General features: G+C 45.2%; 1 protein-coding gene across 1 annotated transcript in view; it reads right to left on the bottom strand.

Moving 5' to 3' along the window:
• The window catches only part of KIRREL3 (kirre like nephrin family adhesion molecule 3), a 292,205-nt gene that overhangs the window by 236,074 nt on the left and 31,852 nt on the right, over window positions 1–24,279 (bottom strand). Inside the window, exons 3-4 of the mRNA XM_077839635.1 lie at window positions 15,265–15,414; window positions 10,750–10,899 (exon numbers count right to left, since the gene is read on the bottom strand). Of these exons, the coding sequence (XP_077695761.1) occupies window positions 10,750–10,899; window positions 15,265–15,414 (300 nt within the window). The remainder of the gene's footprint in view (window positions 1–10,749; window positions 10,900–15,264; window positions 15,415–24,279) is intronic.

Here is a 24,279-nt window from a genome sequence, read left to right on the forward strand (position 1 = left end):
GATCCAGCAGGGTTCTAGGAGGATTGGTCAGCTGGAAGTGGCTACCTTCAGATGAGAGCTAGAACCAAACTGATTAGGTGAGATGTGCCCAAATGATACCAGCAGGCTGCAAGGGAAAGTAAAAAAAAAAAAAAAAAAATCATCCACGGTGCTTTTGAAATAATGCAAAACAGAGAATTTCCCTCCAACATTCACTCCCCTCGGAACTTATAGGTATTGGTTTCCACCATGCAAGTGTAACCCACGTTAACTCAGTGGAGGGCTCTGGCCCTGTCTAATGGGTGGATAACATACTGGGATTAATAAGTTTGCTGCTTCCAAATTTCCATTAAGAGCTGATCCTTTGGCTCAGCCTGTAACCGGCTGGTGCTTTCAGATCCATGGGTTCCAAATTCAAACCCCTGAGATGATCCAACTGGGGATACTTTCCCTGAATGTCTGCAGGATCCCACTTTACTGGCACAGCTGTTTAAATCACGTGTGCACATATCTGTGGGCTCATCCATTCAGGGAAGAGAAAAATACCATGTGATTTATCTGACCTATTGCAAATTCCTGATACAGCTCAAGGAGCACAGAACTAGCCATGCGTAATCTATAGAATTAATAGAAGACAGTGCCAGAATGTTTGAGTGGTTATGATTTTCAAATCAAGCTGCAGAAATAACAACCCACTCACGGATATTCCAAAAGCAAAACGAAAACAATAGAGGCTGCCGGATCCCTATTTGGATAAATGTCTCACGTTCTCAAAGGTGCCAGAGCCCTGCGCATGGATTTGTGACTCAGCTGGAGGCAGTCTTCTAGGCCGTTAATATGGTCCTAATAATCCAGCACAGGTCGAGAAAGACTGATCAGTGGGAAGTGGCTAGCTTCAGATGAGAGCTAAAACGAAAGTCCTGACCATTAGTACTCAGGAAGGATCTTGAGGCATCTCTTGCTAGATTAGTGTCCTGGCCAGGGTCCTATTAGAGTTGTTATGTCCCACTATCATACATTCCACTATGTGGCTTCTGCTGGATATGAGAGACTTAACTTCCTGTCCTAAACTCTGTGTTGTGTAATGTGCACTGTTAAACAGCTGCTGCGTCCCCATCCCCCCTCCCCACCCCCTGCAGAGGTGGCTGCTTCTCAGCGTGATAGGATGTATAAAGCCCACACTGGAACTGAAGGGGTTAAGAAGCAGTTCTGGGCCCAGGTGACTACACCTGCAGAGTCTGCTTCAGGCACAGCTTAAAAGGGAGCCAGACCATTCAGAAGGGGACAGACAGGGGAGGACAGATTTACCGAGAGCTCCTGAACCAGGATGCTGCAGAAGCCTTCGCTGCCAGGAAGGGGCTAGCAGCTAAGCCCAGCCAGGCTGGAGGTTGAGTTGTTTTTTCTTTTCTATCTTACGTGGGCCTTGGAGATTTTGGGGGAGGTGGATGATAGGAAGTGGCCCAGGCAGGCAGCTTTGAAGAACTCCAAGGTGCTTAAAGTCGTTGCCTCTCATGGGGTACTAGGCTAGAGCCTGGTGGAATGCAAGGGCCCTGGTTCCCCTACCAACCACTGTTGTTACAGAGGGGGCATAAATCTCAGTAAGAAGAGGGCAGAGACGCTGGAAGCCCCAGGGCCGGGGTGAGCCACCAACAGGGACCAGGAGGTGTACTAAAGGCCCTCCCTGTTGTGAGGACATGAGATTTTATATAAGTACATAAGAACAGCCATACTGGGTCAGACCAAAGATCCACCTAGCCCAGTATCCTGTCTTCTGACAGTGGCCAATGCCAGGTGCCCCAGAGGGAATGAACAGAACAGGTGATCATCAAGTGATCCATCCCCTGTCGCCCATTCCCTGCTTCTGGCAAACAGAGGCTAAGGCCACCATCCCTGCCCATCCTGGCTAATAGCCATTGATGGACCTATGCTCCACAAATTTATCTTGTTCTTTTTGAACCCCGTTATAGTCTTGACCCTCACAACATCCTCTGGCAAGGAGTTCCACAGGTTGACTGTGTGTTGGGTGAAAAATACTTCCTTTTGTTGGTTTCAAACCTGCTGCCTGTATTTCCTTGAACTCTGTTACTCTAGAAGGGGACAAACTAAACTGGTGACCCGGTCAGAGGGCCAAGTCACTGGCTATCACGAGCTGGGCGCTCACAGTGCCGGAGTGCTTGCTAGCAAGACCCACCAGAGACGGGAGAAAGTGGAGGCCCAGAGACCTAACCACAAGGTGATACCCCCAGTAAGCCCAGCATCATGACTCTTGATTGTGTAAAGCAGGTGTGGCCAACCTGGGGCTCCGGAGCCACATGCAGCTCTTCAAAAGTTAATATGCGGCTCCTTGTCTAGGCACCGACTCCAGGACTGGAGCTGCAGGTGCCAACTTTCCAATGTGCCTCATTGCTCAACATCTGGCTTTGCCACAGGCCCTGCTCCCACTCCACTCCTTCCTGCCCCCTCCCCTGAGCCTGCCATGCCCTTGGTCCTCCCCCCTCAACCCCAGAGCCTCCTGCATGCCACAAAACAGCTGATCAGGAGGTGTGGGGAGGGAGCAGGAGGCACTGATCGGCAGGGCTGCCAGGGGGCGGAAGGTCCTGGGAGCAGGGGATGGGGAGCTGATGGGTGGCTGCTGACGTATTACTGTGGCTCTTTGGCAATGTACATTGGTTAATTCTGGCTCCTTCTCAGGCTCATGTTGCCCACCCCGCTGTAAAGTTTGGAAAAAGCCATGGGGTGAAATGTGCTGTAAAAGTGTTTCCTATTGTTCCAGGTAAGGATGCAGAAACCCTGTGCTAGGCATCCATCATTAACACAGGTATATGGGGCTGAGAGATATTTGAATGGAGGCAGCAGTGGGAATAGTAGGGAAAATTTTCCTTTTCGTTCTCTGGGAGCGAAACTCTTATCCCAAAAGCAAGCGGCGGTAAGTGATACTAACAGGCTCATCTGTTTGAGTGTTTGGACTTCCAAGGTTTATGGAATGATCCGTTCCACTACATTTAACAGTGTAGATTTGAAAACAACGTGACAAAATCTTAAATATTTAATTAAAATATGGTGTAAGCTCGGCAGTGGAGCTGGGAAAGTAGGAGGCACCAGACCCGTAAAGCTGTTGTCAGACATGAGTGACAGGAGTTAAAAAATGAGTTAGACAGCATTTGGGAATTTCCTGGTAGCAACCGTGCATAAAGTTAATGCCCCTAAGTGTGGAATTAGACAGCACAGACTCATGCGAGCAGGAAATACAAGGCTGAGCTATGGGAGGGGGTGAGCAGGAGTACTTTCTGAGGGCAGAATGGCTCATGAAGCAGAAGATGGAGGGAGACTGGAGTTTAGAAAAGCCAGGCGATGGTGGAGGCAATAAACTGATGACAATTATTGCAAACCCCATCCCCAACCGACTAGCACATAGAGGCAAACGTAAGGGTTTGCAAGGAAACCCAGCACTATGTGATACATGTCCGAGTCAGTACAGACTCAAAGCCCAGATTGGGCTCTGGCAAACAAACAGGTTCCCCGTCTCCTACACAAGTCTGGGAAGGGTTTAGGGTTCTGCCTCCTGGCTGTGTAGAACCTGCAGTCTCAGCCCAAGACCAGGTGAAACTGGGAAGCTTAGGTGGAGCATCACACTGGGCTTTGTCGGAACCTCAGAACTCAGCCCAGGGTTAATGGCAGCCAAAGAACACTTTAGAACAGACCAGCCCCCTGACATGAAGCCAGAGAGATCCCAGGAGTGTGGGCACAAACCATCTTGGAAAAGTCTATTCCCTTCCAAAGGTTTTATTGTTTCCATTGACTTGTGTAGGTAATCCAGTCTACGAGCAAGGGGCACACAGTACATCACAGAACAAGGCCACACAGCTTTAAGGAAAATCCTCACCTTATTTGCATGGGCTAATCAAAGGGAGACTGGGGACACATGGTGGAGTCTGACTGACAAGCCTAAGGGGCCTTCAGCGAAAGATTAATCTCTATTAGCTGCACCAGTAGAGGGCCTATGACACACAGTTTGAGCAGCTTGGATTCTATCCCATAGAGGACACCACTACACACATGCAGGAGCCAGTTGACCACAACTTAATGAGCCAGGCCCTCAACTGGTGTATATTAGCTCAATGGAGCTATGCTGATTTCTAGCAGCTGAGGATCTGGCCCGCTACCCTGCATTTGGAACAGCTGCAGATCTCTCAGGCGCCCTTCCAGGTGGGATGCAGCAACACACTCCCAGTTAGGAAGGAACTTGAAGCACCTTTCCTTCCAGCAGTGTGTGGAAACCCACCACCCCTGGCATAATGGAACAGTTCTCTAGAAGGAGATACAGCTGTGTAAAACCCAGGGGTGAGGAGGATTCAGAGGCAAACTCGCTGCAAGGAAGGGTCACCATGGTACAGGGAAACTATTTAGAAGAGTGTTACAGCCAGCCCCAAGTCCTTTGTCTTTGTACAGAGCTGTACATAGTTTGTGGACTCAGAGCTGCCGGTTATTTGTACAGCGGTATGGTTTTATAGTGGCCGTGTACACAGTTTTATTAGATTGTAGGCCTAAAAAACAGCTGCAATAGCTTTGCCTCCCTCTATAAATGCAGCGAGCGCCCCTGTAAATAAAGAGAAATCACTGCCACTGAAGGGAATGGCTTGGTCTCATTACCAGTCCCCACATGGTGCCTGTGTCCAGATCACCACCACCACCAGCAGAGAGAAAGACAATTAGTTCTCGGGCATTGCCGTCCTCACTCTCAATGCTCCACCTGCGGAGCTCCACCCGGACCCTGTTGCTTTAATGTGACTGTGTTAATGGTTCTTTCCTTGGGCAAGCCCCAGCAATAAATCTCTCGGAGTGCATCATGGACTCCGATAAACAGTAATAAAACTTCCAAGGCAACCACCTCCTATAAGCCTCAGGGTAACTTTCTTCCAACTTTTAGAGATTGCCTGCTTGCTATTAATACACTTGAAAGGCTCCAGCTTCTGTGTTTTATAAAGTCATTACACTTATGTACCTCTTGGATCAATGAGAAAGAAGTCTGAAGGGAAATACAGGCCTGGAAGCTGGTGGAGTGGATCTGCTGGGTCAGCAGTGGGGGGAAGAAACAGGCCTGGCAGAATTCCAAGTTTGTTTTGTTTTATAATTTTGACAGATATTGATGTTTGTTTTTAAGCATTTTTTTCTACTTTTATCAGTTTCAACTCTCAAAACTGGGTGAAAATGTGGGGAAGGGGGAAGGTCAGTCAGTGGGGAGAATCAGACAATTTTTGATGACTGTAGTAGATGTCGAGATTAAAAAAGTTAAAACTTAACCATTAAAACAAATTGCAACATCACATGCCCAAATAGATAAAGTAAATATCCTTAAATCAAACTCCACTAAGCTCTCAAGCAGCATGTTTCTTACTGGGCCTGTCTGTACATTTCTATTATCATCGATGGAAATAATTTTGTGGTTGGTTTGTGTGTGTACAGTGAAATCAATGTCAGCAAATGTTGATTTCACTGTACACCCACAAACCAGCCACAAAAGATTTCCATCGATAATAGTAGGAATATACAGGCAGACACAGTAAGAAAAATGCTTATTGGAGTTTGATTTAAGGATAATTACTTTGTATATTTTGGCATGTGATGTTGCAATTTGGGAGGTACAGGGGAGGCACAACCAATCCCAAATAAGGATCTACCTGCACTGAAATATGTTAAGGGTTTGGGAATGTAGGAGGGATCTACTAAAGAAACAGCACCAAATTTGCTTCTCTAGTCTCATGTACTGTAACCTCTGTGTTACAGTATATGGAATCACAGATCTTCTTAAATCAAAGACATTAAACAAAGCAACTGAAAATAATAGACACCAACAAACAGGCTTCCACATAGCTCAAGTCTCAGCTGTGCTTCCTTTGTTTACCAGAGACCATACCCTGTCTGGAATGCTATATAGCACACACAGACATCTAGTGTCTGAATAATATACTGCAAGTAAACATACTGTAACACTAGGATGTCAGTGGTATTCCTATCCCCGCTACATGTCTGGTAGGGTGTTTTGTGTACCATAGGCTGGAGGCATGTGCTGTAGATGGCTCTTGCCCTTGGTGGGCCCCCAGCCACGCTCCCAGACTTTGAGTACGAGTATTTTTCAACCAAAAAATGGCTTTTCAATTTTCATGGAAAAAACATTCATTTTGGTAGAAATTTTCCAGTTCTTGGATTTGGGGGAGAGGGAAGCGAACAAAAACATAAGTGTAAAAAAATGGGGAAAAGAGAAGGAAGGGGGTGGACAAAAATGGTTTCCATTTAACTGACAAAACAAAAGCAAAAAAATTCAAATGCTTTTTTCCCCTTTTCATTGGTATTTTTCTGTGGAAAAATAAAGAATATCTTCCAATTAACTCTACCAAAAATGATCAAATCAGCAGTTCCCAACCCTTAGGGGCAGCGCAGTACAAGGAATATGGTAACAGCACCCCATGAGTTCCTGCAGCTGTTGACCTTTAAATTCCTGCCGCTGATACTGTTGGTCTCCTGCTAGAAAGCACAACACACAGCTAGCTATAGGGCTGAAAGCCAGGCAGGGAAGCAGCCAAGGGCCCAGCCTTCTCTCTGCAGCCAGTGCTCAAGTTGCTGCCTCCAGGCTACTCTTCCTGTTCCCGAGCAGCCTCTGGCTCTGCCCACAACCCAGGATGCTACTTTCGTTTTGTCTCCTTTGGCCCTTATGGGGCCCTCTACAGGCAGGATGTTAAGCTGGGTAATACAGTGACCAGGAAAGAGCTAGCGGAAGTGATTTTACATCCTGCCTCCACTTGGCCAGTCAAATCAGCAGTCTTCACTGCCAGCTGTGATACTTGGCATTTCCATATGTCTGCCACGTAAGGATCCCAAAGCACACACAAACATGGGCAGCTATTATTACACGTATTTTACAGAGGGGTATATTCAGACTCCTCAGATTTTGCCCTGACTTACAGCCATTGTGCAACCCCACTGAATTTGTCTCAGAGAAGTTATGGCCAACATTCTCAAATTAAAACTAGGTGCATTAGTCCATATTTAGACACTTAAGTAAGGGATCTGATCGTCAGAGATGACGCTTGCCTACCTGGTAATGGCACCCAATTTGAAATCTCTGTCCTTAGTGACTTAGCCAAGATCATGCTATTTGTCTGAGCAAGACTCGACTCCCTGATCTACACTCAATGCAGCAGAGCCAGTGACTCAGGACAAGTCTCAGAGCGCTCTCCCATCAGCATAATTACTCCACCTCTGAGAGAGATGGAAACTATGTCGGTGGAAGAGGGTCTCCCACAGACATAGTGCCAGTGTGGACAGCGCTTATGTCGATGTAACTTACGTCACTTCGGGGGGGTGTCTTTTCACACCCCTGAACAATTTAAATTACATTGACTTAAGTGATAACTAGACCAGCCGCTCAATGTGCAGCGGCAGTCAAAAAAAGCTAACAAAATGTTGGGAATCATTAAGAAAAGGATAGATAAGATAGAAAATATATTGCTTCTATATAAATCCATGGTACGCCCACAACTTGAATACTGTGTGCAGATGAGGTTGCCCCATCTCAAAAAAGATATATTGGAATTGGAAAAGGTTCAGAAAAAGGGAACAAAAAGGTTAGAGGTATGGAACAGCTTCCACATGAGGAGAGAGGAATAAGACTGGGACTTTTCAGCTTGGAAAAGAGATGACTAAGGGGGGATATGGTAGAGGTCTATAAAATCATGACTGGTGTGGAGAAAGTAAATAAGGAAGTGTTATTTACTCCTACTCAAAACATAAGAACTAGGGGTCACCAAATGAAATTAATAGGCAGCAGGTTTAAAACAAACAAAAGGAAGTACTTCTTCACACAACACACAGTCAACCTGTGGAACTCCTTGCCAGAGGAAGTTGTGAAGGCCAAGACCATAACAGGGTTCAGAAAAGAACTGGATAATTCATGGAACATAGGTCCATCAATGGCTATTAGCCAAGATGGGCAGGGATGGTGTCCCTAGCCTCTGTTGGCCAGAAGCTGGGAATGGGCAACAGGGGATGGATCACATAATGATTACCTGTTCTGTTCATTCCCTCTGGGGAACCTGGCATTGGCCACTGTCAGAAGACAGGATACTGGGCTAGGTGGACCTTTGGTCTGACCCAGTATGGCTGTTCTTATGTAGCCTGTCACATTCCCCTCACCCAGTGCACTGTAACTGAGGAATACTCTACCCATCTCATCATGGAGATGCTTGTGGAGCTCACTTAACTCAGAAATAAAGCAGGCCAGTTGAATCCGCATGAACAAGATTTGAATTAAAGAGAAATATCTGCACAGCTGGTGGCATTATACTCTGGTAACTACCTGAAATTTCTCTCCATTTTCCTGTATAAATATGCCCTTTGCTTCCCTAATGCACAGTAAATTGTACCTGTAGCTCAATGCACCAAATGTTATCATCCGATTGTTAGGCAGCAGACCTCTCTCTCAATACACAGGGCTCCTGCTCATTACATACCCACTGAATTTCCCTACTGAGGGCCGGCCAGAGTCACTAAATGTAGTCGGTGGCTAGCTTCATCTTCATTCCTGATGACAGACAGATGGACAAGGTGTCCTAATACAAAGGTACTCAAACTTTTGTCAATGGACAGCTAATGATTCATCGGATTTACCACAGACACCTCCTTAGCCAATCTTAAATTTCCCCTGACCACCTGCATAAATACATGTAAAGTTAAGAGGAACACATTGCCAGGAGTTTGCAAATCTCATATTCCAGTGTGCTATAACTTTAATATACTTAAAAGAAGATACTACAAATGTGAGCCGCTGAACAGCCTAGGTAAATGTGCCAATTAGCAAATACCATGTATATTCACTTGAACATCTATCCAACACGTTCCATAACCCCACAGATAATAATGATTTCCCTTTGATCCATAAAAACGTCTTACTGCTCAAATCGACATGTTGCAATAGCTCTCAGTTCTGACGTATGCTTATGCACCCTGGGACTAAATTCATTTTGGAATCTTTAGTTCTAATTAAAGAACATTATTTCTTTTGTATGTCTTCTGTAACATATTATTATTACACAACACAAGAAGGAGACACAGATTAGGGAAGATGCGGAGAAGTAGCTAGCATGGGGTGATTTAAGTGGAGAAGGAGTATAGGGCATGAATAATAGGACTGTGTTACTTTCCTGTTCATTTCCAGATTTCTTTCATGCTTTAGAGGCTGTTTGAGTTCAAAGAATTATTCTTTGGAAATTATATCTATAAATTAGAAGTAATTTTCTCTGGTAGATATACTCCATTGATGCACAATTTAAATGTTATTAATGAAGTGGGTTTTTTTGCTCACTAATAATTAGAACTGATCAAAACATTTCCATCAAAGTGTTTTTTTTTTAAAAAAAAGAAATTATCTTTTTTCCACAAAAATAAAGGAAAATTTCCACAGGAATTCCACCCAAATCCCAAAAGCATTTGCTTTTTGAAAACTGAAAATTTTTACCAAAAAATTGGGAATGTTTTGGTTTTTCATTGGGAAAAAAAAATCAGAAAAATTCTGGTTTTTTTTGTGAAGCAGAACATTTCTTTTGAAATTTCAAGCAAAATACTTACATTTCCTCAGCAGCTTCACTAAGGCCTAGTCTGCACTAGAAAGTTTTACTAGCAAACCTCCCGCTGACACATATCCACATTTAATTTTGTGTCCTTATAATAACACCCTCCACTTTTACCAGCATAGTTATTCCCCTTCCCACAGGGACACAAGCCCCTCACCAGCACAGTATATTGGCACAGTGCCAGTAAACCAGTACAGAAAGTCCTTCCATTACAATCCCACAATGCACATTCCCTTCAGCAGTGGGCTGTGCATTAGGGAGGGAGGGAGAGAGAGAGATCGACCTCTTGTGAATGGCCTGAGGGTAAAGAACCTACTACTACTACCAGCCTTGAGAAATCTCTCTCTTGAAGTGGTAGACTCTTATGGCCCAATCCAGCCAAGCAGGTAAGCATGATGTATGTAACTTTAAGCAGGTGACTGAGCCCGGAGTCAGAGTGCTGGAAATCAGCAGCTGAGCCAGCACTCTGATCACTTAAACAGCAATTAATTCCTCTGGGAGTGGACCTAATTAGCAGATTAGAATGGGCTGCAGAGGACTAAAAGCTAATTAGTACATTAACGCAGAGGGTAGGAGGCAGCACAGGAAAGATGTGCTGGGCAGAGAGGCAAGCTAGTGAAGCCAGAACCAAGAAGGATCTCTGGGTGGGGAGATCTCTTCCCTTTCCTCTCCTGGACAGAAGACTGAGGAGGGGCAGATGTGGTGTATGGATGAGTAATGGTGGTGGGAAGAACAATGTAAATAGACAACTGAATACTCTGTATAGACAGAGCAGAAGATAGGATGGGACCTCGTGCTGTCACAATCCCACTGAAGTCACGGACTGCTTATGTGCTTAACGTTATGTGTGTGCTTAGTGCTTTGCTGAATTGGCACCTATACTTGCAGAGCTGAAGTACCAGGGTTCTAGCTCTGTATGTGTGATTTATCCTAAGATTACTTCAGCTGTGTATGGGTCATGGGCTCCTTATACATTCCCTCTTCAGATCAATATGCTGCGCAGATAGCTCGGACCATGAGTTCCTTTCTGAACCAGCTGGTTTACCAAAGAAATACATTTTGAAAAAGTCACTCATTGCAATCCCAAGGAAGAAAACAAAATAACTCCCCCAACGTGCCCATGCCAGAAGGAGACAGGACTTACCAAGAACAGTCAGCCGGGCTGGTCTGGATCGGATGGCCGCCTGAATGGCCTGGCACTCATAAATGGCATCATCTTGGAGATCTGCCCTCAGGATTTTCAGGTGATGTTCTCCCGACAAATGGTCCCCCACAACCAAATAGCGCGGATAGCCTGCAAAATACAAGTAAGGCTGTAGCCAGGCAGTAATAGCTTGATAATTAAGAGTTTGTAATGTAAATCAAGACTCCCAGACTTTCCCCAGCACAGGGCCTGTGACCAGCTATCAGGTTCTAGGCACCTTAACAGAGGTGCAGAGCCATTCTGCTGACTCATCATGGTAGCCAGATCGCGTGGGTCTCATTGTAGGATACTGAGAATTCCTTTAAGATGAAGGAGAGCTAGATGTGGGGATAGCAGGTGCTGCAGGGACACCCCTAGGAGTTCAGGAAAGGATTCAAGCTAAGGAATAAAAAGGAACACCCCAGAAAGGGGGTGAGCTTTAAGCAACAACTGAGCTATGTTGCTAGTGTGGCTGTTTACAGGGCCACACTGGCAGTTTATCAGGAGTTCAAGGGTCACACTTAATGTGTATCTGAGAAGGAAGGTCTCAGCAGAAAGTGAAGCGAATTCATGCTTATCAGCTCATTGAAACCTGAAAGGAAACCAAACATGGGAATGAATCAGACCAGGGGCCTGCCGCATCTGTAACAGGCAGTCCTTTCCCAGGATCTCTGCCTCTTGCTGTCATTGCCCTGATATTTGCATTGGTTAGAAATATCATGCTGCAAAAGGCTTCCAAGGTGAGCAACTCCACTAATCCCACTATTCATGGTTCTGCCACTGCCCTGCCGGGTGACCTAGTTCATTAACGTCTCCAAAGCGCTCAGACTGAAGGTGCTAAAAGCAGCAAGTTTGAGGGCCCTGATCCAATACACAGGATACAGCTGTTGAACTTGAAGCAAGTACTTCCATTATTTTCAATGAGCTTAAAATGCAGCATGTGCTTAACGAGCTTCTGGAGCAAGGCCTAATGAGGAATTGAGAGTCATAACCATCACCAACTTCATTTTGCTGGTAGCCTGAACTATGTTGGAGCGAAGGATTCTATTGCCCAGGTCTTCCCTAGCTGATGATGATTAATGCACCATGTGGTGCAGGCATCTTGGCACTCTTGTGTTTTTGTTGTTTTGCAAGCTCTCAAAAGCAGGATTTGCTCTCCTGAACTGTAAGAAATACAAATGATGGGTTTGTTTGTAGTTAGCTAATTAGGTGACTAGCTGAGCTGGTATCATGCAAGCTGGCAATTTCTCTTGCTAAAGCAGACCCAGATTTGCTAATTGTCCAAGTTGTTTGCACGAGCCAGGAGCTTCAGTGGAGTTGTTACCCATTCACCATGCAATGTCTTGCAGGGAAAGTTCAGATCTCTAACGTACATGGAAATGTACTGCATCAAGCTTTGAAATGGCTTTAAAGAAGGGATTGCACATGCAGGCAAGTCTGAGACAAGAGCAGTGACTAAGGAAAGAAGGGAGCATGCGTTAGACCTTAGTCTAAAGTCACCGAAAATGATAATGTGGGTTCGCTTCTCACCTCTTCCACTAACTTGCGCTCAGAAATGATTGTCCACTATCAGAAGCGGCCAGTGCTTTTGTGCACTCTGGGGCCCCATTTTCACAGGTGCTGAGCACCCACAGCTTCCATGAAGCTCAATGGGAACTGTTGGTGCTCAGCCCTTCTGTAAATCAGGCCCTATGGGTTTCAGATTTGGCATGCAAAAATGGAGACACGTTGCTTTTGTTTATGGTGTTCTCTAGTATGAAAAGTTTTCAGTATTATCACATGGGTCAGTGTTTGCAATACACACAGATGGAAAAACACAAGACATTTAAATAGGCAGCATCTGAAATTGCCATGCAGATATCATGAATGACAGCCTGTTTTGCAACATTTGCATATATATTTCCCAAACACTATGTGCCACAGGCAACACCTGGATAAACATTCATTTTTCTTCAGGAGCAGCTTGTAAAGATGCAGTGGTTTGCACCTGCACTTCAGACATTGTTTCCTTTCCATGCCCCAGCCAGATGAGTTTACTTGGAGGGCAGGAGGGATGGGGAAAAGTTGTCAGCACTATCTACTATAGTAGATCCATAATTAACAAAAGCATTTAAGCACATGCTTAACTTTAAGCTCATGCGTCATTTCTATCTGTCACTGGGATTTAAGCCCATGCTTAAAGTTAAGCACTTGGGCTCAGATCTTCAAAGGTACTTAGGCACCTAAGTCTTGAGTTTAGGTGCCAAAAATCTCAGTTTTGGCTCTACTGCCATCAACAAAACTTCTGCTGAACCCGGTAGGCACCTAAACACGGCGCCTGCATTTTCAGGGTAAAAGCTCTCTTGGCACCTGTAGTAGGAAGAGAGCCTGAGACATAAGCCCTTGTATCAGAGGGCTGCTATGAGGCAGGACCTACTCACAGAATTTGGCAAAAACAGGGCTGATAGTGCAGAAATACACATTCCTAAGAAGTGCGAAGTACAGAGAACTCACCCAAACACATCCCAATATCAAGGATGGCACAAAAACATTCGCCAGGGATAACAGAAACACACTGACCCCTCCTAAAAGATAAGGTCAGGATAACAGTATGTAACTTGTTTATATCAGGGTACAAATATGTATCTCAGAAGGAGTATCTTTGGCCAATCTAGGGGACTGTGGAAAGTCCCGCCACTGACTGAGCTGTGTCCATTGTCATGGGCATACATGTCTTAGTATCCTCATAGAGCCTTCCAGGTGCTATTACTGTGTTTCGTCGACAATAAAACTGGCTGGGTGCCTTCATACCTTAATGGAGCTTTGTGGTCATTGGACGGTTTGCTCAAGGTCTCCTGTGCCAAATGTCTGCACAGAGCTGGGACAACACACAGGGAGAACACACCCATGCAACCAAATATCTAACCACATTTCTTTCTCTAGGCATGCACACTGCTGCCTCCTGCTAGGCCTCCAGACACTTATCTCCTATGCCGCAGAGCGATACACAAAGTGGAGGAAGGCAGGTGTTTGGCAGCCTGAATTCCATGGGTGATCCAGTAGGTGTGCTCATAGGCTACCTACCAGACTGGGTCAGATTCAAAATCCGGAGAGGGGCGGGGGAAGAGGTCATGGTGGCCACCTTACCTTTTGCAGCACCGTCTCCTTCTCTGGAGACTGTGTGTGGGACAAGGCAGGTGCTTAACTCATTCCCTCAAGAAACAGCATAAGCACCCTGACTTCAGGCATTTGTGGTTCACAGAGCTAGACACCTCCCAGCAGCTGGATTTAGGCATGGAACTCCAACGGGGGGGGGGGGAGGGGGCGGGCAGGGCTTAGCACACGCCTCTCTCGTCAGCATCTCCCATTGGCTAGTTTAGGTGGCTCCCTGTTGTCTTTTGTGGATCCTGGCACCTATATCTTCCCATTCATTGTACAGGGAGCCTAGGTGCCTAAGTTGGCTTTGTGGATTAGAGTGTTGTTCCTGTGCTTTTCTAGGCACCTAAAAGTTCCTCGGTGGCTCCCATCCTTGGTTCAGTGCTTTGCTCAGAGTCTCATTTACCAGGTGACAGGGGGAGTAGAACTCAGGAACAGAACTGGTGGAAAAAATTTGTCCCAAAAGTACAAACGATTTTCCTCTGAAAAGTAGCATTTGCGTTGAAATTTTGGGTGGGGGTTGTTGAACTTTTTCCCCCCCCAGTTTGAGAGTGTTAGATGCAACCCCCCCAAATCCCATGAAATGGTTCACCAGAAATGAACATTGTTCATGGGAAATAAAAGAGATTTCTTGACCAGCTTTATTTAGGAGTCTTGTCCATCTGCATTAACCTTTCAACTGCCATGTGCCTTGTGTGTGATTAAATAATTCCAGCCTGTGGGTAACCAAGTGGCAAAGTAAAGATCTTGGGTAACATTTTCAAAGGTACCTAAGTGACTTAGGAGCCAAAGTCCAATTTTCAAAAGGGATTTAGGCACAGAGGAGCCCAAGTTCCATCGATTTTCAGTGAGGCTCAGGGTATATCTACAATGCAATTAGACACCCGCAGCTGGCCTGTGCCAGACGAGGGGCTCAGTGGGCTGTTTAATTGTGGTGTAGACATTCGGGCTCAGGCTGGAGCCCAGGCTCTAGGACCCTGCAAGGTGGGAGGGTCCCAGAGCTCAGGCTGCAGCCCAAGTATCTACACCACAATTAAACATCCCCTTAGCCCAAGTCAGCTGGCATGGGCCTTCTGTGGGTGTCTAATTGCAGCGCAGCCATACCTTAGGCTCTTAGGCCCAGTTCCTTAAAAGGATTCTTAAATGGGAGTTAGGTGGCTAAATACCTCTGGGCATCGGGGCTTTAATACCACTTAACAGTCTTTGAAATTTTTACCCCTTCTTTAAATAGTGCGCATTTCGCCCTTGCATCAGTCTCAGTCTGTCTGCCTCGCAGACGTGCCCATTGCTGACAGCTCATCTGTTGAGTGGAAGAGGACAGAGGAATCTTGCAAGGCTTACTTGAGAGATCCCGGCCTACTCCTAGGGCGAGTCCATCTTTAATCCACAGCACAATGCCATTGTACTCAGGGATTGCACACAGCAGAGTCACGGGCTGTCCGGCTATTACCACCTGATCTTGAGGCTGCTGCGTAAAGGAAGATGCTTGGCCTGGAGAAAGACAAAAAACAGCAAGAAGGTCAAATGCTGCACCCAAAAGCCTGCAAAGATGTATTGTGTTTAAAATGCAATTCAGAGGCTTGGGGTGCAAGATCATGTATCCCCTTCATTAGCAACCCAGGACTAAATTCTGTGACCCTTATTGCTGTGATTATGAACAAGCCACTTACAATCCCAGGCAGAGTTCAGCATGGATTGGCTCCTGACTGGGAGAGAAATTCATGACATGGTGTTTTCTCCTGGTCTGTTTTATTCAGTGTTTGCACACATTCTGTTCACTTTCAACAGAGCTGGCAAACCCAGCAGCAAAGAGTTCCCCAGGTAATTCCATTCACTGAACCCCAGCTATGATGCCCATTCTCCAGCCTCTTCACCAGCTGCTTCCAGCTCACCCTGTTCACTGCTTGTAGAACCTCTGACCCCTAAATCCCTAGCCCAAAGACACACTACCTCCCACACAGCCTATGCCCCACTTGAATCCCATTTTAGCTTTCCATTGAGGATTTAATGGCACTGGGCACAGAGAAGAATTTCATCCAGTCTGAGACAGTTTGGCCCATGTGGAGTGTGTCTGGATTTGGCACCCAGGAAAAAAGATGTTCAGACCTACTGAAGCACTCAGAGCTCCTTCTGAAAGTGGCATTGACTGCTAGCTCAGGGTAGACACTCTGAAAGGTGTATGTGTTGGGCAGGGGAGAGGGGGTTGACCACAGCTCAATGCATTTAGATTTATGTTTTAAGAGGTGCCTGTTAATTCTGAGTTTCTACCTTGAGACACCTTGGTTCTGATGTTCTGAGCTGCTGGGCACCCATGCTTCAATGGGATCTGTGACTGAGTGCTGCCCAAGGTGACTCAACTGGGCACCTGGAAATGGAGGCACCCGAAATTAATTGGCAGTTTAAAAAAAATCTGGGGCCCACTGCTGTTTACTGTGCTCTTCTCCCATTGATTCAGCACCTGGCATTTCATTATTCATATAATCATTTGGGAGCAGATCTCTGGCCTGCGCTATGCAGGAGATCAGACTAGATGGTCACAATGGTCCCTTCTGGCTTTGGAATCTATAAATTAGCACCGTCGCCATAACAATCCAAGGGCTTTCCCAACAGCAAAAACTGTCCTTATTCTGTTGCTACATCCATTTGAATAAACACCTCTTTCCACTTGCTTGGATCCATTGCCAAACTGCTTTCAATGGACGTGAACAATTCATGCTCAGCCGCAGCATACAATGGAGGGTATTTTTTAATTGCCCAAAGTTGAAGGAAAATCCCTGTAGCTCTTTTTGCGTTAAAGGAGAGAAAAAAATTGAGTTAAGGGGGGGATCCCAACCAGACGAACACATTTTTTTCAGCTTCAGAAATAAGTCCAACTTTACTTTTGCTCAAATGGCTGAATGAAAATAAGCCACTTGGCACTGCACACGTCACTAGCCTTCTTGGAGGCACAACCCCATAGGTAAAGTGTGTGTGTGGGGGGGGGGGGGGGCGGGGCGGGGGAGGAACGGAGAGAGACAGAGACTCATTACACATCCCAAAGTTAAAAGCGATTGAAATGTTTCCTCTGAACATGCTCTGTTGGGGTCTGCTAAGATTTCAGCAGACTAATGAGGCCTCACCCCCACTCTATGGCATCACCAGGGGGCAGAGAAAATGGCGCACATTCTCCCTGCTCAGCCTGACAGGCACTGGGACTGCTGGGATAACATGCATGAGGGAGATTGTAAGTGCCTCATTAACAACTAGACAGCATCCCTTTGTATCCAGAGATAAATGCAAAAACTGCTCAATTATCAGAGGCAGCTACCTTGATACCTAATATTAGAGGACCCTGGTCCTCTTTGCTGCAGATACTGGCTCCCACTTCTCTCTTGTTTTCTAATTCAGGACGCATAATTGAGAATCTATTATGGAATAAAGCTATCGAGAGCCCTAATTTACCACTAGTGTTTAAGCAATGATCCTCTCTTTTCCACTGGCTTCGGATTGGAACCTCTCAGCATCTGCTGGAGTCTTTGCATACACCGGAAATCAGACAGAAATAATGGTCCCCATTCAACAAAGCAGTTAAGCAAGTGCTTAAATTTAAAATTTGTGAACAATCCTCTCCCTATTTAGCAGAGCACTTTAGCGCATGTGACAGCCACCGTGTTGAACGGGGCAGCTCTAGAGCGAATAGCACAAGCTGCTCTAGTTTGAGTTAAGCGCTATAACTGGGGCTGTAGCGGACTCGTATCCTCTGTGGAATGGGCACAGAAGAGACAGGAACTGACACACCCACCATTGTGTCACACGTGTTTAGCTTCAGGTGCTTTGATTTCAGTGGAACGTAAGCATGTGCTAATAGCTGAGCACCCACTTAAGTGCTTTGCTGAATCAGGGCCATCAATATAACATTGAGCCCTATTAGCAAAACCCGCTTTAGTATTAGACATTTCCAGAAGATTATTATGGAGGCACCCGAATGTTGCATGGCTTGATTCTAAGGATGGTCCTTTGGTGATAAACTCAGGTCCAGATTAGAACACCCATTTGGTGTTTTGGATCAGACCACATCTTGCTTCTAGATATGAGCTAGAAAAAACATGTATTAGAAAAGTGAAAATAAAAACATGTTCTGACAAAGTAGACCTGAATAGAATCTATATTTGGGACCCCATACTGATAGGATTTGTGGTGTGGTGGTTAGTGTGTTTATGTATCATTCTGCACTGGTGGAGGGGAAGTTTACAAAGAAAAAAGCTTTCGGCATGATTGTCAAATGTTCTGGACACTTGCACCTCCCACTGACTTTAACAGGAGATGCAAGTGCATCTCTGAAACTCAGGCCAGCAAATTCCAGTGAAATCAATGATGATCAAACAAACCACATGTGACACATGTTGGCTACTGCACTTCTGGAAGGTCTCCAGCTACTACAGTGAGGAGGACAGTATAAAAAACACAGCTAAAACTCCCATCCAGGCTCTCATCTCACATCTTGATCACCGCAACATCCTGCTCTCTGGCTTTGGTAGATGCAGTCTTATCCCACTCAAACTGCTGCTGCAAAGATCACCACCTGGACTGCCACTTTGACCGCATTATCCCTCTTTGCATACCTCCACTGGCTCCCTCCTCCCTGTCACATCAAACAAACTGCTCGGCTTCACTTTCAAGGCCCTTCATGGGCAATTCCCCCTACCCATCAGCTCTCGTTCGCTTCCAAGCTATCGATGCTCACCTCCAATTGGCTCATGATGCCAGCCTTCACCATCCATGTTACATTTTCAAACAGATCCTCAGAGCTTCCTCCCATGCTACCCTTCACACCTGGGTGGAGCCCCACCACCCCCATAAACATTTGCAAAGCTACCTCATTATCCTCTTCCAAATTCCTCCTCCCAACTCTCCTTTGCTGTGATGCCTCCAAAAATCCTGACACCGGTTAGGCTGCTGCTTTGCTAGTCCACTGCCTATCATGGTGACCAATGTTGTCTCTGTTTACTGGTGTTCCTCCATCAGTCTCTATCCATCTCCGGTCTTCTATTTAGATTGTTAGCTCTTTGGTTTGCGCCAGTGCAAAACGTGTTCAGTGTGGGTATAAATTGCTACCAGATCAGAAAACAGCCTGTAAATGACTGTACAAGGTAGAAGACCAGGGAGAATCAGGCCCCTCTATGTAGCAGCACAATTAGGAACTATCATCTGATGGCTGGACCATACTCTTGTGAACTCTATATGCTTGAGGATTAACTTGGCCTACCATTATGCTTCTTTCTATAGTGAAGAAGGTTAGCCAGGTGCTCTACAGACATGTAAATGCAAGGTCTCTGCTCTGAGCAGTTTACAACTCTCAGCAGGCAATAGATTAGGGGTGATATACTGAGTCAATGTATTTTAAAATATTTGTCAGAGGTGCCAAGAGGCCAGACAGGTGCCACTTGTCATGTCAGAAATCTAAATAGATAGGAAGCAGCAGCGAGTGGTGATGTCCAGCACACAACCCCTTAGGGTCACAGTTTTAGTTTAGAGCACTTTTCCCCCTCATCTATTTGTAAATCCCAGCAGCAGACCTAGCTTTGCCACAAAACCTACACATTGCTACTAGCTGGCATTCACTGGACTAGTAACTGCCAGTTTATTCCAATGCACCTGTCTCTGCTGTTACCTTGTCCTGCCATTCCCCACTCCTCTTGGTTGTGTTTATTCACCTGGGTCCTGAACCTGCATTATGGGAATCAATGGGAGATTCTGGTCTGTTTCCTCTATTGTGAAGTTTGTCTTGTGTTATTTGTACAGCAATAAGGGCCCTAGCCCCCATGTGGGGTCCTTCAGCACTACCATATTAAAAACAATCCAGAATAATAATTATACTTAAATAATAATTTATAATAATGTAATTTGTCAAGTACGTAAAAGGTTGTTACAAGGAGGTAGGAGAAAAATTGTTTTTCTTAACCTCGGAGGATAGGACAAGCAGCAATGGGCTTAAATTGCAGCAAGGGAGGTTTAGGTTGAATACTAGGAAAAACTTTGTCAGGGTAGTTAAGCACTGGAATAAATTGCCTAGGGAGGTGGTGGAATCTCCATCATTGGGGATTTTTAAGAGCAGGTTGGACAAACACCTGTCAGGGATGGTCTGGAGAATACTTAGTCCTGTCATGAGTGCAGGGGACTTGACTAGATGACCTCTCGAGGTCCCTTCCAGTCCTATGATTTTTTGCTAATGCTGGTGTGCAGGGTGGACTGAAGTTGCCTGGATAACCTGAAGGACGATTGATTGGAAGCAAGGGGAACCAGGTTATGGAGTGGATTGCATGTCTACTTGGAGGTTAAATGGAGCAGGACTAGAGGAAATATACAACACTACCCTCTATGGACTGGAAGCCATAGGGCAAAGCACACACAAATCCTAACTGGAGGCCTTGTGTGCACCAGGGTAACAAAAGATTTTTTTTTTTTAATTTATTTAGTTAAACCAAGATAAACCTCTTTGTGGACACTTATAAATCAGGTTTTAATTGATTTAAATCAATTTAGCTTAATTCAATAAGGATTTAAGGTAAATCTATATAAACCAGATTTAAGTGGGATGACAGAAGGGTTTTGCAGCTAAGCTGGTTTTCAACCAGCTTTTAGGCCTTGTCTATAAGGGAAAGTTGCATCAGTTAATTAAAATCAGTTTTTAAAATAGATATAGTTAAGCCCGTGACAGCCAGAGTGTGGCTGCTCATATTTCAATTTAAGAACAGCTTACTTTAATTTAACTTAAACATGTTCCCAATGGACTCAGGAAAAAATAAAAGCCACCATCAAGATGAAAATCAGACCATCCACACAGGAGTTTGTACCAGTGTCACTTGATTTATTTTCACACCTTAGGTTATACTGGTGCAACTTTTCCATGTAGACAAGGCTTCAGCTACACCAGTGCAACTTTGTGTGTAGACAAGATCCTGGTAACATCTTTTCCAAGGTATTTCTAGGGCATGTAGCACCTTGGTACCTGCACGCCTAATAGAGACTCTTATTCTGCTCATGCTGCAGAAGCCTGAGTTTTTAAAGGCAAAGGTCTTGGGTTCTAACCTTGATGCTGCACTGCATGTGTTTGGGCTGCTGACCATGTGTCTGTACAGGTAGGCAGAGGCTCCTTATGGTCTCACTTTCTAATGAGGCTGCTGCAGGCCAATCAGCTGAGGTTTTTCCCTAGGAGTTCATGAGGTGGTTAGTCTCCTTTACAAGAGGAAGTCAGAGACTTGGCTGATCTGTAGTGCTGGCACCACGGGGACAAGGGAATTCTTTAATCCAAGCATACCTTAGAGCACAGGGATGAGATTTGGGGCCTTGGAAACAAACCTCTTTGACTACTTCTGAGCCTCCCATCATAGGAAGTGGTAGATTTGTTGCACAACAGTATCACATTTCCTTGACCTGATGAGATTCCAGTTCAGTCTCCGAGGAGTCTCATTAACAATCAGATTGGCCTTGAATCCTGCTAGTAACACTTTTTTATTCTGATTTAAGCTTTACAAATTTGATTTCATAGGAAATTCTAATCAGCTCTGGGTTTTGTTCCCCCCCTTATTCCCGGGGTTTTTGAGTCAGAATGGAAAAAGCGCTGTTGGCACCAAAGGAAAAAAAAGGGGGAAGGAGGTAAATGAGAAAGCAAGAGGGAGGAGGCAAGTGAGTTTTGCAATTTTTACTTCTTTCCCCACTGCTAACTGTGATTTCATGGCTTGCTCCTTAATCTCAACAATTCTCCAGGCAACTCAGTTGACTGGGGATAGGCTGGAGCGTGGCAATAACCAAAAAAGATTGTTTTATCAGCAAGAATGATCAGGTTGTCAGCTGGGAGCTGCCAGAGTTGTAATGAGAAGGCAGATACACAAAGTGGTGTTCATGCCCTCTGAAAATGTCCATTAAGCAGAGACTTCATTTGGTAATTGCTATCAAAAATGAAGCCTCCCCGCCCCCCCTTTGTTTCTTGATTTGTTTCAGAGGACAGCTGACGTCCATGGAAAATTAGAGAAAATTCAGCATATGGCTCCTGTCTTTTCCCTCCTTCTGTTTTGTTTGATGCAGATAACTGTTACATGAAACCAATTTTCACCCAAGGTCCCATCAACACTACAAATATCACCAACTCAGGGATTCAGTTACAACCTGGATGAAGGGTGGAGGGTAGATGGGACTTAACTGTATCTCTCTAAGCAGGCTAAAGTGTAGCGGTCAGTCCAGAGTTCTCAGGTTATGAGGCCAGTCCATAGAACAGCTTTTAACTATCTTGTAATAAAGTCAAGGTGACAAGTGTTCTGTAAATGAATTTCCTGATTCAGATTCCTTCAGTGGATGGAGCCTAAGTCAAAGTTGCCTCCAGTAAAGTCACTGAACAAGCGTGCAGAGTCCTCACATGAGATGCGCTTTCCCTCTTAGTGCAACTTGGGGATAAGACGGATTATTTTCATTGCTAGTGAACTCCAGAATCACACAAAGGCAGTGTGTGATGTGTGCAAGGAAGAGACATGCTCCTACTGTCCCCAATCTCCAGGACCTCACTTTAGCAGAATGTTTCTGTTCAAGCCATCAGCAGTGGAAGAACTTTTAATGGTGTTGCCATCTATACTGCCAACACTAGGCTCCAGAGTTATTGCCCCGAAACAAATGGGGCAGCTCACACCTCTGGGCTGTTGCTTCAGGCTGGCTGCGTGCAGACTCACAGGCCTGGGCTACACTCTGCACCAGTGGAAGCTACAGTGTAGACAGTGTTCTGGGAGTAAAGAGAGAACAGACCGAGGCCATGGGCTTCTGAAGACAGCTAGAAAGTGGCTCATGTTTGGAAGTCCCTCTTTTTGTTAAGTCCCTCATACAACACACCCTAATCCTCTCTCGGAAATGGAGGACCAAGCACTCTATAGGCCCAGTTCGGTGCTACCCTGTACTTTGGATTTGGACCATTTACAATGGTGCAAAGTGGATATAAAATGCTGTGCCTGTGGTCCTAATTTGATGTAGGGACCTTTAGCATGCGCCAGCAGGATCTACACAGGGCAGTTAGACCACAACATGTAGACAAGCCCTAAAAAACGGACACTTTTTCCAGCCCAGTGCTATAGAGGGAGATTGTCAAAAGTCACAAAGGGCAGTTGGAAAATCAGTGGAATGTTCAACAATAGTTCAATGTAAAATTCCAATTTCAGCTTGAACTAATTCTTTCAAAACTACTTACATTGCCACAGATTCTTAAACTGACAGAGTCCCCTCTGTTTGCAGGCCAGGATCTCAACTGGTGTAAATCAGGGTAGCTCTTCTGCACTCAAGACACTTATGCCCTTTCTATATGGGATACCTCATTGAAGACAAGGGAGCTACCCTGATTTACATCTGCTGAGGATCCAGTCCCAGGTCTTTCAGGAGTGCCAATCAGTCTTGCAGACCACACTGTCACTGCTAAAGCATTTTGCTTCCTTATGCAGGGGTTCCAAGAGTGTTTCTCCGCACCCAGGGAAGCAACCACGGAAGACATACTGTATTTACCATTGTAGCCTGGAAAGGCAGTTTCATAATGTCCTAGAGTTTGTTACAAGAAAGCATTAGATCAGCTAGTTTGACCTCCTGTATATCACCGGCCATTTAAATTTCACTCAGATACCCCTACACTGAGCCCCAAGACTTTAGTTAGACTACAGTATTTCAGTCCAAGAGATTAAAACAGTTGTGTGCCACGGGCAGAGGACAGGAGAGACTAAACCACCAAAGCCCCTGCAATGGTAGGAAACTGATAAGCAGTTCTGCTCCAGTTCCACATTCAGAAGTTTTTCCTTCACAACCCAAAAGGCTGGGAAACTTTTAACTAAACAAACAAAAACTTAAATTTGGTCGGTACAGTAGGGAGTCAACCTGACCCCAGGGACAATTTGAACCACCATCCATTTCTATTCATCTAGCAGAAAAGATAGAAGTAGAAACCAATATTATGATTTTGTGCATTTGTTTATGATTTAAAATATGCAAATCAACATGCAAATGCAATGCTAACTATGCTGCTTGGCAATTTTCCAACACAGTACCCATGTGGAATCTGCACTCAGAAGCTGCCCTTTTGATGAGTGCAGTTGTCAGGAATGGGTCAATTTGCTATTGCAGGAAGCATTTTGATGTCAGAGTTGGAGAGGCTCTTGATCCAAGAGTTTCATCTTATTCTGTTTGTAGGCTTTGCACACTACTCAGCAGAGCTATTTATACAGCCATGTCATTCTAAAAACTGCTTCCTCTGTTGGTATTCTTCCACCTTCTTAAGGAAAGTAGTCTCCCTAAACCCAAAATCAGCAGAAATTTCTACTACTGTTGAAATCCCAAATGCCTGTCCTACCCTAA

The sequence above is a fragment of the Eretmochelys imbricata genome, chromosome 22 (assembly GCF_965152235.1).
Source record: "Eretmochelys imbricata isolate rEreImb1 chromosome 22, rEreImb1.hap1, whole genome shotgun sequence".
Lineage (NCBI taxonomy): Eukaryota > Metazoa > Chordata > Testudines > Cheloniidae > Eretmochelys > Eretmochelys imbricata.